Raw genomic sequence first — 19479 nt, forward strand, 5'->3', positions numbered from 1 at the left:
AGGGGGAACACAAGCAGAGGGAGTGGGAGAGGGAGAAGCAGGTTTCCCGCGGAGCAGGGAGCCCCATGCAGGGCTCCATCCCAGGACCCTGGGATCATGACCTGAGCCGAAGGCAGACGCTTAACGACTGAGCCACCCAGGTGCCCCGCAGCATGGTTATTTTTAATAGAAGCAATTAGGCTTTTACACTATTGAAGTATATCTTTTATTAGCTGAGGCTCAAAGGAGGCAGGGACCAAATGCATTGGGTGTCCTATGACTTTCTCAAAGGATGAGACTCGGTGAGTTCTAAAAAATGTGGATCTGAGATTTAGAAGGACCAACAGCAATGCTTGTGGCCAAAGTATTTGTAGATTTCTTTTTTTTTTTTTAAGATTTTATTTATTTATTTGAAAGAGAAAGAGAGCGTGAGCACGAGTTGGGGGAGAGGCAGAGAGAGAGGCAGACTCCCCACTGAGTGGGGAGCCGGAAGTGGGGCTTGATCCTGGGACTCCGGGACCATGACCCGAGCAAAAGGCAGACACTTAACCGACTGAGCCACCCAGGTGCCCTAAAAAGTATTTGGAGGATTTTTACAAATTTTGCCAATTGAATCTTGATGGTGTCTTTAGTGCATTCAGCTGAACTGGAAGATTAAGGATGGCATGCACAATGAAAGTGTTGTAAAACTGGCTGAATAGCACAGATTTATTGAAGCCCCTGACCGGTAAAATGGGTTCGCTGATCACCATGAAGTGCAAGAAGGGTTCCCCAGGTAAGTATAGTGTTTTTTAATTTATTTGAGACAGAGAGAGAGAGAGTGAGAGAGCAAGAGAGTGCATAAGTGGGGAGGAGGGTCAGAGAGAGAGGGAGAAGCAGACTCTCCGCTGAGCAGGGAGCCCGATGCTGCTCGATCCAGACCGAGATCACGACCTGAGCCGAAGGCAGACACTTAACCAACTGAGCCACCCAGGCAGTGGCCCATTTACATGTGAAAGCTTTGGACCAGTGAGAAAACATACAAACTATGACTGAAACATATTTATATCCACGAGATGGGAGGAGCTGTATAAAATTGATTTGCCAAAGCTCGAGTGGGCCATTGGCAGTTCAAAGTGTCCGGATGCAGATTGAACAGGTTTCCTTGGATTGGACTTTGGACAGGTGGGACAAGAGAGGTGGGCACTTTTTGCAGCCTTATTAATATTTCTCCACCATTATTGGTTCAGAAATGCTATCATGTTGTCAGCAGACCAGTGGTTTAAAGCACATAACAGTACTAAGTAGTGGGAATTTTAGAATTTCTGGAAGGGCTGGAGTGGTATTTGGTCCAAACCCAAGTTCTCCCTTTTAATTGAACCAACATTTATTAGATTTCCAATATTGTTTTTCCTTTTCTGGGGCCAATTGTTGAGTGTCTTTTGTCAATTTTTTCAAATTGTCATTTGAGAGAACATCCCTCTGGACCATGACAGAGGTTGGACTCTCGGTTTCCTTGAGAACAGAATTTTGGCTGGAAATACCAGTGAGGTGGTTTCCTCTGGCCTCCAGGGAGTTGAGTCTGCAACGCCACGGAGAGTTAATAGCTGGAACAGCCGGCAAAATTGTGGCATCTAATAAATTTTGGATATAGGAGCCATTTTAAATTTCATTCCCGTTAGAGGTAAGGAAACGTCACTGTTTCCATACCATTCCCAGGTCATGAGCTACCCCAAAGGGATATCAACTATCAGTATAAATGTCTGTGTTTTTACTTTCGTCTGAGGTACAAGCCTGAGTAAAGGTGTATCACAGTCCATTGGGTGAAGTAGCCAAAGGCAAATGTACCGCCTCATTGACATCAAATAGAGTTGTAATATCATGCCCAGCACAATATTTAGCATTTTCATCCTTTAAATAAGACCCATCAGGGGGCGCCTGGCTGGCTCAGTCAGTGGAGCATGCAACTCTTGATCCTGGGGTTGTAAGTTTGAGCCCCGTGTTGGGTGTAGGGATTACTTTAAAAAAAAAATCTGAAAAAAAGACCCATCAGTAAGCCATGAAAAATCTGCAGCTAGAGGAGTTTTCTATAAATTATCACGGGGAGGCAAAAGGTGATGAGTCAGCGTTAAGCAGGCATGAGGGGTCTCATCTGTGGAGGCCGGGAGTAGAATAGCAGGGTGAAGGTTATTGTTGCAAGAAGAGTTATAGGAGGGGCAGTTAGTGGGAAGATGTCATAGGAGGTGAGGTGACTGTCCCCAGAGTGTTGAGTGATGAGAATTCAGGAGGCCTTCTGCTGCAGGGGGCACAAGGATGGTTAAGAAGGTCCCGTGGCAATTTCTTCAGTCACCTTAACTAATAGGGCAGTGGTAGGAATGGTTCTAAGGCAAGGGGGATGTCCCCGAGCCCCAGGGTCCAGTTGTTGACTATAATGCCGTATGGATTGATGATGGTCCCTGCATTTTGGGGTGAGCACTCCAAGGGCATGTCCTTCCCTCTCACATAAAAAAAGGAAATAGGAGCTGATAGGATGGCCAAGGGCAGGGGGCTTTATTTAGATTTTTCTTTAAAGTCCCAAAAGCTATGTCATCCCGATCTTCTAAATAATAGGGTCAAAGTTTGTTGTTTCTTAGTAAAGCGCATAGAAGTTGAGCCGTAAGACAAGTTTGGAATCCAGTTTTGACAGAAGCCAGCTAGTCCAAGAGAACCTCATAATTAGCGCTTAGTTTTAGGTTTGAGGAAGTTCAGGGTGCTGTGAAATCTGCCTGGTTCCAAATGTAACCCTTGTTCTGAGATCAGGTGCCCTAAGTATCAAACCTGAGATTGAGCAAACTACAATTTTGCTTTGGAGACTTTATATGCTTTTAAGGCCAAACATTTATTTTTTTATATTTTATTTTTTAAAGATTTGTTATTTTAGAGAGAGAGAGAGAGAGAGCATGAGCAGGGGGAGGGGCAGAGGGAGAGGGAGAGAGGCAGACTCCCCGATGAACGTGGAGCCCTATGCAGGGCTCGAACCCAGGACCCTGAGATCATGACCTGAGCTGAAATCAAGAGTCGGATGCTTAACCAACTGAGCCACACAGGCACCATAAGGCCAAAAGTTTAACAGGTGGACTGTCTTCCTGTGAAGAGGCTTGAAAAGTGGAGCAGAGAAGCAGTCTATGCATTGTACAAAGTAGATGCTGCAGAAAACTCTATATCATGCAAATCAGCTTGTAAGATTTGTGAAAAATAAGGACTCTCTGAAACCTTGAGCCATCACTGTGCAGATGTATTGCTGTTCTTCCCAGGTGAAAGCAAAAAGAGATTGACTATACTTATCGACTGGAATACTAAAAAATGCCCTGTGTTGATCAATGACAGCAAAAAATTCGCTTTTAGTGGCAATGGATATCAGTAGCAGGTGGGGCTTAGGAACAATGAGGTGCCAAGGGATAACAATGTTATTTATTACTCGGAAGTCCTGGACAAAACTTCATTCTCAGTCATCGGGTTTTCTCACGGGTAAAATTGGGGTATTACAGGGGTGAGTGCAGGGGATAATGAGGCCCTGAATCTTGTAATCCTCTATTATGGGCTTGATACCTTGAAGGGGTTCTTGATTTATAGAGTACTGACTAGTTCTGGGAAGAGGTTTTGATTGATCTATGGGAGATGCACTATGGATTCTGCCAATATCAGTTGAAGATTTTGCCCATAAACAGGATGGTAGCTTATCCAGTAAGGACACATGATGAGTGTCCCCCACTCATGTATAGTGCTGTCAGAGATAGAGCAAATAAAAGATGTTGAAGCGTCCTTTAATTCACCCAGTTGGCTATTTTGATTACTACTGTCAATTTCTAGAATTATTTACCCCTTTTGGGAGAAAGAAATTCCAGCATGATATTTTTCTAAGAAATCTCTGTCCCATAAAAATAGGGGGAGAGGAACTAAGGAGAAAAGGGTGGGTATCTTAAGGGGCCTAAACGAAAGGGAATGGGTTCAGAAATAGGAACCTGTTGAGGTTTATTAGAGACCCCCACTATTGGAACTATTTTAGTACTCTGAGGCAGGGCTGGCTTTATAGCAGTGGGGTGAAGCCCTGACTGTGTAGCTCTGGTGTCGATAAGGACAGAGAGAGATTCATTCCTAATCTGGAGAGTTTTTTCTCCAAGCTGAGTAGGAGGGAGGATTGGGAAGATCCTCGATAGTTCCTCAGAACCCCATCATTGGGAATTAGGAGGCCATTGGAAAGGCTGGCTGGAGGGCTGAAGGTGCCGTAAGTTGGTAACGATCCTTTTTCCAAAAATGTTCTGGCTCTTTGCAATAATAGCAGAGACCATGAGGTTTTTCATTTTGTTTAGGGGCCTCCATTTGTCAGAGTTCAAAGTTAAGAATTTTAGTGGTCTTTCTTTTAGGTGACTCACCTTGCATGCAGGTGAGCTGCTTTGCCAAATTAACTCAGTCTGGAGCAGACAGTTTCCCATTTAATCCTTGTGCTTTATTATTATTTTTTCAAGTTTTATTTATTGTTTTGAGACAGAGAGAGCACAAGCAAGAGGAGGGAGAGGGAGAAGCGGACTCCCTGCTGAGCAGGGAGCTGGATGTGGGGCTCGACCCCAGGACTCTGGGATCATGACCTGAGCCGAAGGCAGACACTTAACTGACTGAGCCACCCAGGCGTCCCCATCCTTGTCCTTTAAAAGAGAAATTTCCTGGTTCAGCCCATTAATAAATATGGAGTTAAAGGCTACCCAAGTGGATTCAACATCTGAAGGAAGACCAGAATTTTCTTTGAAAACCATCTGAAGTATAATAGTCATAAACAGGTTCCTCAGATTTTTGTGTGCAAGCTTGAATTTTGTTCTAGTCAACAGGCTTAGAGAAAGCTACTGCAATTGCTTGGTGGAAGTTTTCAGCATGTGTTTTTAGTTTTTTGCCAAAAGTTAGGGGTTTGTTTTTCTTTTTTTTTTTTTTTTTTTTTTTAAAGATTTTATTTATTTATTTGACAGAGAGAGAGAGAGACAGTGAGAGAGAGAACACAAGCAGGGGGAGTGGGAGAGGGAGAAGCAGGCTTCCCGCCGAGCAGGGAGCCCGATGCGGGGCTCGATCCCAGGACTCTGGGATCATGACCTGAGCCGAAGGCAGACGCTTAACGACTGAGCCACCCAGGCGCCCCTAGGGGTTTGTTTTTCTAAATCCTGTTCAGCATGCTCCCATGGGCAAATTTCATCCAATGTTTGGCTTGGCTGTCACCAACTAGCAAGTGGGCTAAGTGATATAAATCTGAGAAACCAGGTTGGTAAGTTTGAGTAACTATGTTAAATTCTTCAGCAAACCTATGGGGGTCCTTAGTCACTTTAGGAAACTCTTTTTCTATGGCTCACATCCGGCTTTAATCCAGGGAACATAAGAAATTTGGGATTTATTTGGTCCCCCAGAAACCTTTTTATCTTTTTCTAATTGTTTGCCTCACTTAGTCTAGAAATTGTATTTTGCAGAGAGGCGATTTTAGATTCCTGATAATGTTAGGAAGCTTCAAAATACCAATCAAAACAGGCATCCCATCCAGCTTTGACAACTTTAAAACCAGGGCTGTCCAATTCAGTTTTGAGAAAAGTAATTCTGGGGAGACTGAAGTTTACCTATAAGGGGCATTGGTGTTTGGAATTATTTTTGGTTAAGTCGGTCCATTTAGTTAGAAAATAGTTTCTATTTATTTATTTATTTATTTATTTCATTAGTTTTGTTTTTTATTTTTTTAAAAGATTTTATTTATTTGAGAGAGAGATAGAATGAGCGGTGGGGAGGGGCAGAGGGGGAGAGAGAGAGAAGCAGACTCCCTGCTGAGCAGGATGCCCGATGCAGGGCTTGATCCCAGGACCCGGAGATCATGACCCGAGCTGAAGGCAGATGCTAAACAAACTGAGCCACCTAGGGATGGAGCCCTGAGTTGGGTATCCTGCTCAGTGGGGAGTCTGCTCCCCATATTTATTTATTTATTTTTAAAGTTGATTTATTTTTAAGTGATCTCTATACCCACTATGGGGCTTGAACTCACAACCACAAGATCAAGAGTCACACACTCTCCCGCCTGACCCAACCAGGCACCCCAAGGGACCACAGTTTTTTTTTTAAAGGTTTTATTTATTTATTTCACAGAGAGACACAGCGAGAGAGGGAACACAAGCAGGGGGAATGGGAGAGGGAGAAGCAGGCTTCCTGCCGAGCAGGGAGCCCGATGTGGGGCTCAATCCTAGGACCCTGGGATCATGACCTGAGCCGAAGGCAAGATGCTTAATGACTGAGTCACCCAGGCGCCCTGGGACCACAGTTTTATATTTATTTTTAGTTTTTATTTATTTTTTAAAGATTTTATTTATTTGAGAGAGAGCACGCACTCATGAGCAGGGGGGAGGGGCAGAAGGAGAGGGAGAAGCAGGCTCCCAGCTGAGCAGGGAGCCTGATGCGGGGCTCGATCCCAGGATCCGGAGATCATGACCCGAGCTGAAGGCAGATGCTGAACCAACTGAGCCACCCAGGCGCCCCCAAAATTTTATTTACTTGAGAAAGTGAGAGAGAGCATGAACGGGGGGTGGGGGGAGATAGAGGGACAAGCAGACTCCCCACTGAGCAGGATACCCAACTCAGGGCTCCATCCCAGGACCCTGGGATCATGACCTGAGCTGAAGGCAGATGCCCAACTGACTGAGCCACCTAGGCGCCCCATTTTAACTATTATTAAGTGTACAATTCTGGTGCATTAAGTACATTCACATAGTTGTGTAACCATCACCACTATCATCTCCAGAATACTTTTCATCTTGCAAAACTAAAACTGTACCCATTAAACACTAACTTCCCCTCCCCCCAGTTCCTGGTGACCACCATTCTACTTTCTGTCTCCATGATTTTGACTTTAAGTACTTCATGTCAGTGGAATCAAATAGTATTTTGCCCTTCTATGAATGACTGATTTCACTTAACATTTGGTCCTCCAGGTTCATCCACATTGTCATGGATGTGTCAGAATGTGTCAGAATTTCCTTCCCTTTGAAGGCTGAATAATATTCCTCTGTATGTATCTATCACATTTTGTTATCCATTACCTTTTGACAATTGGGCTGCCATCTGAAGATTCTCAGAATCCTCTAGAAGCAAACAGTATGAGAAGAAAAACAGCTACTCCAGGGCCATCAGACCAAGTAGATGAAGAGTACTTTCCAAATTCTGAATCAAACTCTCAGCTTGTCTTTCTGGTTTTGCTCTTCAAATCTTCTTACGCTTATTCTAGTCATGCTGCTCTTCATTCTCTGCCCATTTACTGTAACATGAAGATAGAAAGAACTGCTTTTATGTTAACCTTTTTTTATGTTTATCATTTTTTTTTTCTGGGTATGACATTATAGCTGGTTACAAATGGCTCATTCAATATCCAATCTTTAGAGAAAACTAATCACTATGCATATTTTCATTTTGCTCTGTATGCTAGTCACTTTCCAATATTCCCCATTTCATAGCCAAAACAAGAAAACACCTTTTCAAAGACAAAAACATGGGGGAATATGACTTTTTTGAAAGTCGATACAGTCATAGAGCTAAGGAACACCAGCCTAATTCATGTTATGATGTGGTTTGCAGAAAAGAAAAATGTATTTGGGGAAATGGGACCCAACTTTAAGACCCAAGGTTGGCACTAAGAGTACAAGAGAAGTTATATTTAGGTTTCCCTGCCAGAAGGAAAGTTTACTTATTTCATTTTTTAATTTTTTAAAAAGATTTTATTTATTTATTTGAGAAAGTGAGAGAGAGAGGGCATGAGCAAGGGGAGGGGCAGAGGGAGAGGGAGAAGCAGACTTCCCTCTGAGCAGGGAGCCCATCATGGGGCTCGATCCCACGACCCTGGGATCATGACCTGAGCCGAGGGCAGACACTTAACTGACTGAGCCACCCAGGTGCCCCCAGAAGGAAAGTTTAATTGACAATGATCAGCCAATCCATGTGGCCTGCCTCTCCTCATCCCTATTCTTTCTTTACCTCAGAAGAAGGAACTCCTTATTTTCTAAATAATCCAAATGTGGAGGATTTTTTTAAAAAGATTTTATTTTTTTAGTAATCTCTACACCCAGCATGGGGCTTGAACTTGCAATCCCAGAATCAAGAGTCACATGTTCTATCCCCTGACCCAACCAGGTGCCCTCAAATGTGGAAGATTTAAGTTGGTCACATTCTTTGATAATCCTTACATCAAGAGATGGGGTCTGTTCCCCTTTCCTTGAGTCTGGGTGCTCTTTGCTATTGCTTTGACCTGTAGAATACAGCAAAAATGATGCTGTGCTCAGTAAGATAAGGCTATAAACCAATAAATAATTGGTTTAGGAATTTGTTCAAACTTATTTTTCTGGACAGTTTGCAGGATGGGCTCTCACACTGGGAATCCCATCAGGGTTGCTCATCTGGGAAAACAAGTTGCCTATCAAACAGCAGTTTTACTTATCAAGACTTGCTTTAAAACCCTTGCCTTGCTGTGTTCACTAATCCTAAAATTTATGTCAAGACATTTGCCCAATCCCAAACAATCCCTGTTTTTAAAAATAATTGAAAAATTTTAATTTATTTAGTACATAAATATCAAGGAAATTACATTTAACATTTCTTTAAAACTAGGAGAATGGGGTGCCTGGGTGGCTCAGTCGGTTACATGTCTGCCTTTGGCTCAGGTCATGATCCCAGTGTCTTGGGATCGAGTCCCATATTGGGCTCCCTGCTCAGCGGAGAGTCTGCTTCTCCCTCTCCCTCTGCTCCCCCTTCCCTCTCATGCTTTTTCTCTCTCTCTGAAATAAATAAATAAAAATTAAAAAAATTAAATTAGGAGGATGTTTTTCATTAAAGCTATATTATCATGGGGTGCCTGGGTGGCTCAGTTCATTGGGCGACCAACTCAGTCTCAGCTCAGGTCTTGATCTCAGGGTTGTGAGTTTGAACCATACTTTGGGCTCTGTGTGGAACTTAAAAAAAAAAAGGCAGGGCGCCTGGGTGGCTCAGTTGGTTAAGCATCTGTCTTCGGCTCAGGTCCTGGCATCCAACCCCATTATCGGGCTCCTTGCTCAGCGGGGAGCCTGCTTCTCCCTCTCCCTCTGCCTGCCGCTCTCCGTGTTTGTGCTCTCTCTCTGTCAAATAAATAAATAAAATTTTTTTAATAAAAAAAGCATATATTACTAAAGAGGAAGTTCTATAGCCTTGACTCAGTCATTGATAGCTGATAAACTAAAGGAAATAAAAATACCTTTCTAAAATTCAATCTTTCCACCTGCTTTGTAACATCTTTCTTGCCTATTAGGGTCTCATGGATTCCCAATCACTTCTTGTCTTGAAAGACCAGCTTGAACTACCCAAGCCCAAACCCCAACCCTATACATTTCCTTTCCTTGTCCCCCCATTCTGAGATTCTACTGAGATTGTCAAGGTAGCATTCTCCATTACTGCGGGAAGTCCAACAAAGTTAGTTGTGGTTGGTCACAAGTTTTCTAGTTGTCTTTTGAGGAGCTGCCAATCTACAAGGTAAGTACTGCTCTGTGAAACTTGAGATTTAGTTTTATGGGGGGGGGGGTGTGTGTGTAGGTGTACTGGAAAGGGATGTAAAATGTGTTGCATCTGTGGGCGGGGATCACAAAGTTGGAAAGCCACTCATTTATTGTCCTCTTCTTCTACAATGTAAGCTGATGGGCACAGGAATTTTGTCTTCTCTGCTTTATCCCCAGTGAGCAGTTTCTGGCACACATTTAATTGTTGTTTTGTTTTGTGTTTGGCGCACACATAATTGTTAAATGTAAGAATGAGTGAAAGAACAACTGTGTGATTGAAAACATGAAAGGCAAAGAAAAGGCGAGGGAGGGAGGGAAGGACGGGCAAGGAGGGACGCGCAAGGAAAGGAAAAGAGGAAAAGGAACAAGGAAGGAACAGTCAAGAAGCCGGTGCGCGGGCCTGCGCCTCCCAGCCCCCAGGGGCGCTGTGGGCACCCCCCCCGCGGTGTGGTGGGCGGGGCCTGCTGGGGGCGGGGCCGCGGGCGCGCAGGGCAAGGCGGGAGAGCAAAGGCACGAGACGCCGCGTGAGGGAACCTGGGAAGAACACTTTGGTCAGGCCACGTAAGTGTCCCGCCAAGGGCGGGGGGCGGGGGGGGCCCGGTCCTGCCTCACTGCAGTCCCTTTGCCCCTAACCACCGCCCGGCTGGAGAGCTCGGGGAGGCTGAGGCAGGCCGGTGCCTCAGAACCTGTGTTCTGGCTCCTTGGGGGGGCCTCAGTTTCCCCATTTGGGAAGTGGGCACGGGGGCTGGACGCGTTACCTGGGGATGAAGCGGGAAGCCCCAGCAGCCTCCTGCCTCCTTTACAGCCTCCCTGCCCGTCCTCTTGCCTTCCCGCCTTGGTGTGTCCTCGTCACCAGCAGGTCGGTGCTCCGTGCATCAGCCCTGCCCCGGCCTCCCTTCACCTCCTTGGGAGAACTCTTGCTAATGTGCTGTGGCTGTCTCCAGTTCATTCTCTCCTCCAGTATTTGGAGGATTTGGTGATTACACCAGGCTTCTGGAGTCAGACCCGTGTGTGAATCTGGGACCACTGATCCGCTGTGTGTCCCTGGGCAAGTTACCTTACCTCTCTGTGCCCACTTTCTCATCCCCAAAATGGGGTAATATAGAACTTACCTTATAGGGTCTTTTGATGGTTAAATGAATTAATATGGATAAAGGTTTAGAAAGATATAGTCTCCTATTGCACCATTTCCAAAGTGCCTCCGCTTCCCTATTACCACACAGTTGTAATTTTGCTTCAGTGATTATTTAATAACTGTTTTGACTGCGTGATGTTTGATTAATAAATTATTCCCAGGAGGGCAACGCAGTCCTCTTATCTGCTCGCCCTGTATTCCCTGCGCCAAGCTCAATGCCTGAGTGGGGGAGTCTGAGGCCAGGGTTGGCTAGGCTGGGAGTACAGGGGTGATCAAGAGGGTTGTGCCCTCTGTCTGAAAGAGGCACTTGAGCAGGTATGGCACGGTTGGGCCTTCTTTGGGAGTTCAGTGACGGAAAAAAATGAGTTAGGTTCAGTATTACTCTTAAAGGAAGGGTGCCTGGCTGGCTCAGTGGGAGGAGCCTGAGACTCTTGACCTTGGGGGTCCTGAGTTTAAGCCCCACTTTGTGTGTAGAGATTACTTAAATAAATAAACTAAAAAAAATACGACTCTTGAAGGAATTGAATCTTGAAAGCTCCAAACTGAGATACATGGTTTTATTTTGCTTTTGGTCATCTTTGTATTTCAGCTTTGTCCCAGTCCCAGGGGCAGCATGGGCCAAGAGGCTACCTATTTTGCAAGGTAAATGCCTCCTGCCATGGCTCTGCCATAATGGAGGAATGAGAGCAGACAAGAGTTTACCTGCAAATCAGTGTTGGCTTTCTAATTCTGCCCTTAGTTAAATGTTGAGAATGCTATTGCATTTGGGTGGGTAACCGCTAGTTTCTAGGGTGAGGTTTTATTTTGCTAGTTCCCACGACAGGCTGACCTGTGGGGTGACCCTGTTCCCAAGCCCATGGTGGAAAAATTTATTTCCTCCTTACACATTTGTAAATTGACAACTAAAGTATTTTTTATTACACATCTAAGGAGTTGCAAAGGATATCATGACCATCCTATCCTGTGGTTTTCATAAGCATGTTTTAATCCTATTTTGAGTAAAATCCAGGAGTTGTAGATTTCACTCATTTAGTTTATGGAAATTGTATGGCAAAGCACCTATCTGGCTAAATTGACCCTCACTGTCCAACTCAGAAGTCCGAGTTCACTTTTGAAAACAGCTTATTGAGATATATAATTTACATACCACAGAATTCACTCATTTTACATTTAATGATTTTTAGTAAATTTACATAATACCATTACCACAGTCAATTTTAGAGCATTTTTGTTACACCAGAAAGATGGCCCACACCCCTTTTTAGTCACTTCCCATTCCGCCCAGGGCAGCCAGTGATCTGTTTTTATGAATTCACATTTTCTGGGTATTTCATATAAATGGAATCATAATTATATAATTGTTGGTTTGTAAGCTCCTTGGGAGCTTCTGGGTGTAATCTGAAACTGGTGGAGGACAGAGACCGCAGAAAGAGGCAAGCCACTCCAGATTGGTAGGTGTCAGGTACAGTGGGCAAAGGAACTTAAATACAAGATGTGTCTTGGGCGGCTACAAGATAAGTAGATCTCTGCACCTGCCTGCCAAGTCATAACAGTTTCTATACAGATCTTAACCTGCGTTCAGTCATGTGTACTGTCCAGATGGTGTCAACGCCACATCACTATCTCAAGGCTTTGTCATTAGGGCAGCCTCTGGGTGTGGGAATGGGAAGCTGGATGCACAGTCCAAGGATAGGGAAGAGGGTAAGGAGCCTCCAGTTGCTGGGATCCTGCTCACAGGTCAACCGGTGGTCATATCCTCTCAGTGACCTCCACCAATAATATGTAGCCTTTTGTGACTGGCTTTCACTTTAGCGTACTGGTTTTGAGATTCATCCATGTTGTAGCATATCTCAGTACTTAATTCCTTTTTATTGCTGAATGATATTTCATGGTACAGATATCCCACATTTTTTTCTTTTTACCTCTTCACCAGTTGATGGACATTTGGATTGTTTTCATCTTTTGGTTATTGTGAATCATGCTCCTATGAACATTCACACACAAGTCTGTGTGTGGACATGCGTTTCACTATTCTTGGGTAGGTGGGTTGAATTGCTATTTATGCTTAACATTTTAAGAACCTGCTAAACTACTTTCCAAAGTGGCTGTACCATTTTACATTCCCACCAGCAATATATGAGGGTTCCAGTTTCTTCACATCCTCACCAACTCTTGTCCTTTTGATTATACCCATCCCAGTAAGTGTGAAGTGCTATCTCATTGTGGTTTAAAAAAAAACAGACAAACCTAGAATATAGTCAATGGTGTTGTAATAGTGTTGTATGGTGACAGGTGGTAGTGGTGAGCACAGCATAATGTATAGACTTGTTGAGTCACTAGTCACTGTGTGGCACTCCTGAAACTAATATGTGTCACCTATATGTCAATTAAAAAAACTTGTGGTAAAACACACATGAAAAAATTGCTATCTTAATCATTTTTTTTTTAAAGATATTCATTTATTTTTAGAGAGAGAGAAAGAGAGTGCATGCATGGGGGTAGGGAGAATCTCAAGCAGACTCCTTGCCGAGCATGGAGCCCCACACCGGGCTCTGAACCAAAATTAAGAGTCAGACGCTCAACTGACTGAGGCACCCAGGCACTTCCATCTTAACTGCTTTTGTGTGTCCAGTTCAGTGGTGCTAAGTATATTCAACTTACTGTGCAACCAATCTCTAGGACTTTTTGCAAAACTGAAACTCCTTGTACATTGAACAACAACTTCCTATTCTCCCTCTTCCTAATCTTGGGCAACCACCATTCTGCTTTCTGTTTCTATATATTTGACTACTCTAGATACCCCACGTAAGTGGATTCATAACAGTATTTGTCCTTTTGTAACTGGCTTATTCCATCTAGTATAGTCCTCAAGATTCATACATGGTGGGGGCACCTGAGTGGCTCAGTCCTTAAGCGTCTGCCTTCGGCTCAGGTCATGATCCCAGGGTCCTGGGATCCAGCCCCACGTTGGGCTCCCTGCTCCGCGGGAAGCCTGCTTCTCCCTCTCCCACTCCCCCTGCTTGTGTTCCCTCTTTTGCTCTGTCTCTCTGTGTCAAATAAATAAAATCTTAAAAAAAAAAAAAAGATTCATACGTGGTGTAGCATGTGTCAGAATTTCCTTCCTTTTTAAGGCTGAATAATATTCCACTGTATGTATATACCACATTTTATTTATTCACTCTTCCACTGGATGGACACTTGGATTGCTTACACCTTTTGGCTACTGTGTGTGAACTGTGCTGCCATGAATATGGGTGTGCAAACATCTCTTGAGAACCTGCTTTCAGTTCTTTGGGGTATATACCCAGAAATGCAATTACTGAATGATATGGTAATTCTGTTTTTAATTGTTTGAGGAACCACCATTCTGTTTTCCGTAGTGGCTGCACCATTTTACATGCCCACCAACAGTGTGCAAGGGTTCCAGTTCCTCCACACCTTCACCAACATTTATTATTTTCTGTTTTTTGATAGTGGCCATCCTTATGGGTGTGATATCATTGTAGTTTTGATTTGCACTTTCCTTATAACTGATGATGTTGAGCACCTTTTCATGTGTTTTGTGCCATGTGTACATCTTCTTTGAAGAAATGTCTACTCAAATCCTTTGCCCATTTTAGGGGTACCTGGATAGCTCAGTTGGTTGAGTGTCTGACTCTTGGTTTTGGCTCAGGTCATGATCTCAAGGTCTTAGGATCAACCCCCCTAGTTGGGCTCCATGCTCGGTGTAGAATCTGCTTATCCCTCTGCCTCTGGTCCTCCCCCCTCTTGCTCTCTCTCTCAAATAAATAAATAAATAAAATTTAAAAAAAACCAAGAACAAATCATTTGCCCATTTTAAAATTGGGTTATTTTTCTTTTTATGATTGAATTGTAAGAGTTCCTTATATGTACTGAATACAAGTTCTTTATCAGATATAAGATTTACAAGTATTTTTTTAATAGTGTCTTTTCAAGGGGCGCCTGGGTGGCTCAGTCGTTAAGCGTCTGCCTTCGGCCCAGGTCATGATCCCAGGTCCTGGGATCGAGCCCCACATTGGGCTCCCTGCTCCACGGGAAGCCTGCTTCTCCCTCTCCCGCTCCCCCTGCTTGTGTTCCCTCTCGCTATGTCTCTCTCTGTCAAATAAATAAATAAAATCTTTTAAAAAAATAGTGTCTTTTCAAGCACAAAATTTTAAAGTTTTGATAAAATCAACTTGTCAATTTTTTTAAGGTTTTTTTTAGACAGCACAAGCTGGAGGGGAGGGGCAGAGGTCAAGGGAGAGAGAATCTTTTTTTTTTTTTTAAGATTTTATTTATTTGAGAGAGAGAGAGAGCACAGTGGGGTGAAGGGCAGAGGGAAAAGCAGACTCCCCACTGAGCAGAGAGCCTAACACGGGACTCGATCCTGGGATTCTGGGATCATGACCTGAGCCGAAGGCAGATGCTTAACCAACTGAGCCACCCACGCACTCCCAAGAGAGAGAATCTTGAACAGGCTCCCTGCTCAGCACAGGCTCCCTGACATGGGGCTTGATATCATGACCCTGAAGTCATGACCGGAGCTGAAATCTAGAGTCGGACACTTAACTGACTGAGCCACCCAGGTGCCCCCCCAACTTGTCAATTTTTTAATGCTTGTGCTTTTGGTGCCATATCCAAGAAATCTTTCTCTAACCCAAGGTTCTGAATATTTACTGTGTTTTCTTCTAAGAGTTTTATACTTTTTAGTCTTTCATTTAGGTCTGTGATCCATTTTTAGTTGATTATTGGTTATGGTGTAATCAAACATATCCATCTCTATGTCAAACATCCCACTCTTCTAGGATGGACAGTGCTTAGAGCCATACTGTAATTGGATGAAATAAGGCTCTGTTCCCTTCAGTATCTCTTGTTGAAATTTTTGCATTATTCTGCCTTCTCCACTTACTTTAATCTCATTAAGTTTTTACACTGGGGTAATCTACTGGATCGAGTGAGATTCTGAACAAACTAACTTCTCGATTTTTACATGTTTGAGGGTAATCTGCAAACTTAATTGTATACTCAGCATTTTACCTCTGCAGTCACCAAAACGATTACCATCAGATCTTTGCACTTTTTTTTTTCCCTGCACTATTGTTTTTAGACATTACTTATAGGCTGTGTGGCTCTTACTCAGAGCCTTGTTACTCCCAGAGAGCTGGGGTTGGGCCCCCGGTACCCCACTGTGGCTTGCTTCTCAAACTTCGGGATGCCTAAGAATCCGTTGAAGATCCTGTTACAATGCAGATTCCCAGGATCCATCCCTGTTGGTTTTTGAGGTCTTGGGTCCAGGGAGATGCACGTTTAACTACGCAGCTCAGATGACTCCTGCTGTTGGTGTTGGAACTACTTTAAGAATCTTACACCAGCAAATTGCTGGTATCAGTTGCCTGGGAAACTTTGCAGCCTGCTAAGCCTAGCTACCCCCAGCACCTACGACTGGTTGTGTTTGGTTGGAGTCCGGGTGCTGTAGATAAAGCCAGTGTGCGTACAGCTGCAGGTCTGGGTACACACGCCAGTCTCTTAGGATGGTCCCCATCACGGCCCTAGTGCCCGGCTTACTGCCTGCCTGATACAGAGCAGCCACCCCTCAGTTAGCTGCTCGTTGGTGTGGAATGAATGAACGAATGTATGGTTGCTTTACACGCCCATAGCACATTTGAAGTGGTGAATAAGCAGCATAGACTCTAGCCTTATCCCAAGGGAAGGTAGGGGAAAAAATGTAAAAGGCAGACAGAAACATTAAAAGTCGTAGATGTTTTGGACCATGTATTAGTTTTCCATTTCTGCCATGTCAGTTGGTCTTTCTTTTGTGCAGTGGGGTAGGGTGATCGAGCAAGAGGAGAGGAGAAGGAGGTTACAGGCCCTTCTTCAGCCTGTTAGATCAAGTCCAGGTGGGAAAGAGTACTTACGGAAGCAGGGGGCCTGAAGTTATTTTCAGAGTATCCATCATGCTCATGCTCACGATCCCCACAGAATGTCTTCCTATCCCCAGGTCCATGTAACCAATTTGAAGACTGCTATTTAAGATTCATGTCAAGTGTTGGCAAGGTTGGGGAGAAATTGAAACCCTCATGTATTGCTGGTGACAGTGTAAAATAGTACAGCATATGTGGCAAACAGTCTGGCAGTTCTTCAAAAAGTTAAGCATAATTACCATATCACCCAGCAATTCCACTCCTAAATGTGTACCCAAGAGAATTGATTATGTGTTCACACAAAAATCTGTTACACAAATGTTCATAGCAGCATTGTTTATAATAGCCCAAAAGTGGAAACAACCCAAATGACCATCAACTGGTGAATGGATGAACAAGTGGTATATCCATACAGTGGAATAGTATTTAGCCATGAAAAGGAGCAAATACTGATGCATGCATCTCACAACATCCCAAAGCATGCTAAATGAAGGAAGCCAGACATAAAAGAGGACATTCCATTTATATCAGATGTCTGAAATACATATTCCAAAGAGACTGGAAGTACATGATTGGTTGCCAGAGCTGGGAGGACGAGAGCATAGAGTGTGACTGCTGCTGGAATTTCTTTTGATGGAGGGGGAGTGATGAGAATGTTCTGGAATTACATAAGTGGTGATGGTTGCACAACTTCGTGAATGTACTAAAAAACACCATAAAATTTAACTTTAAAAGGGTGAATTTTATGGTGCGTGAATTATATCATTTAAAATAATGGAGGTGCACGTGAGTGGCACAGTCATTTGAGCAGCTGACTCTTAATCTCAGGGTTGTGGGATCAAGCCCCACGTCAGGATCCATGTTCCACGTGGAGTCCGCTTGAGATTCTCTCTCCGCCCTTCCCACCCACCGTGCTTGTGCGTGCGCATGTGCTCTCTCTCTCTCTCTCAAATAAATAAATCTTTAAAAAAAATGATGGAAAACTTCCTTATTTTGGTGCTTCTTTTTCCTCCTTATTTTAACGCTTTATTTGTTCTCCCTTTTAGTCATAGACATCTCAGCATCTTTTCAGATGTAGGCAATGCACAAATGAATTCATTAAGGAAAAGAAAACTATCCTTGCTGGCCCCAAATCTGGCTTTGGACAGTGTGTTTTGTGGTGGTTTGCCTTTGTCATGTCTCCTTATCAAGCATCACATGGTTCTGAAGGAAGACAGGACAACCAAAGTGGAACTGAAATCAGTGAAATAAAGTTTGTTTCATTACACCTTGCCACTGTGCATTTTAGTTCATACTCATACCTCTTTTCGTTTTCTCCAGTCCGTGAGCCTTTTTGCCAGTGCTCCCTGCATCCTCCCTAGATGTTGTGTTGACTTAGACTTTTTCTTTAGCAGAGAAGTAGAGTTGGGAGGGTATCTCAGGATTGTGATTAGCTGGTCTTCATTGTTGTGTTTGCTTGAAAAGTTGGTATGGGTGGAGGTTGGAAGCAAGCATTGCTGCTCGTAAATGTTTCACGATGCTATTGATATTGTAAAATGGTTTTCTAATTTAATCCTAAAAAATGCAATTTATTTTCCTAGGACTTAAGATGTCTTCATCGGCTAGGCCTCGCAGAAGACAATATGGAAGATCTTCAGTATCTAAATGGTAAAGTGAAATATTCTTTAAATATGTGTATTTGTTCTTAGGTGTTCCCAGGGTAAAATAGCAAAATTAGATGAAGACATAAATGCAGATATCAAGATTTAATTTTAGCAATTGTTGCTGATTTTACTTTAATTAATTAATTTATTTACTTATTTAAAGATTTTATTTATTTATTTGACAGAGGGAGACACAGCGAGAGAGGGAACAGAAGCAGGGGGAGTGGGAAAGGAAGCAGGACTCCTGCAGAGCAGGGAGCCTGACGCAGGGCTCGATCCCAGGACCCTGGGATCATGACCTGAGCCAAAGGCAGACGCTTAATGACTGAGCCACCCAGGCACCCCTACTTTAATTTTAGTTTATATAATTTACAAAATGACATTCTTTTCAATCTTCTAAGAGCAAAAGTAATGCTTTCTTTAAACTTTTTATTTTGGAATATAGACGCATAGGAAGCACAGTAAATATTTGTTTTTAAATACTCAAACAACACTGAAATGCATAACACAAAAAGTGCAAATCTTCTATAAGCCCACTGCTGAGCATTTGCCACTGTTAACACTGTTCATGCTTTTTGTTATATTGCTAGAGAAACTTGTGAACAAACTAACTTCTCGATTTTTACATGTTTGAGGGTAATCTGCAAACTTAATTGTATACTCAGCATTTTACCTCTGCAGTCACCAAAACGGTTACCATCAGATCTTTGCACTTTTTTTTTTCCCGGCACTATTGTTTTTAGACATTACTTATAGGCTGTGTGGCTCTTACTCAGAGCCTTGTTACTCCCAGAGAGCTGGGGTTGGGCCCCCGGTACCCCACTGTGGCTTGCTTCTCAAACTTCGGGATGCCTAAGAATCCGTTGAAGATCCTGTTACAATGCAGATTCCCAGGATCCATCCCTGTTGGGTTTTGAGGTCTTGGGTCCAGGGAGATGCACGTTTAACTACGCAGCTCAGATGACTCCTGCTGTTGGTGTTGGAACTACTTTAAGAATCTTGCACCAGCAAATTGCTGGTATCAGTTGCCTGGGAAACTTTGCAGCCTGCTAAGCCTAGCTACCCCCAGCACCTACGACTGGTTGTGTTTGGTTGGAGTCCGGGTGCTGTAGATAAAGCCAGTGTGCGTACAGCTGCAGGTCTGGGTACACACGCCAGTCTCTTAGGATGGTCCCCATCACGGCCCTAGTGCCCGGCTTACTGCCTGCCTGATACAGAGCAGCCACCCCTCAGTTAGCTGCTCGTTGGTGTGG

At 43.7% G+C, this 19479-nt stretch overlaps 1 protein-coding gene across 2 annotated transcripts in view; it reads left to right on the forward strand.

The window, feature by feature from the left end:
- The window catches only part of LOC118544510 (uncharacterized), a 59337-nt gene that overhangs the window by 6766 nt on the left and 33092 nt on the right, over positions 1 to 19479 (forward strand). The window contains exons 2-3 of one of the 2 annotated variants that reach the window (XM_036106332.2): positions 612 to 754; positions 18164 to 18230. In XM_036106332.2, coding sequence (XP_035962225.1) covers positions 712 to 754; positions 18164 to 18230 — 110 coding nt within the window. In that variant the 5' untranslated portion in view covers positions 612 to 711. The remainder of the gene's footprint in view (positions 1 to 611; positions 755 to 18163; positions 18231 to 19479) is intronic. The other variant, XM_036106334.2, reaches the window with a different exon arrangement.

This window comes from Halichoerus grypus, chromosome 15 (genome assembly GCF_964656455.1).
Source record: "Halichoerus grypus chromosome 15, mHalGry1.hap1.1, whole genome shotgun sequence".
Lineage (NCBI taxonomy): Eukaryota > Metazoa > Chordata > Mammalia > Carnivora > Phocidae > Halichoerus > Halichoerus grypus.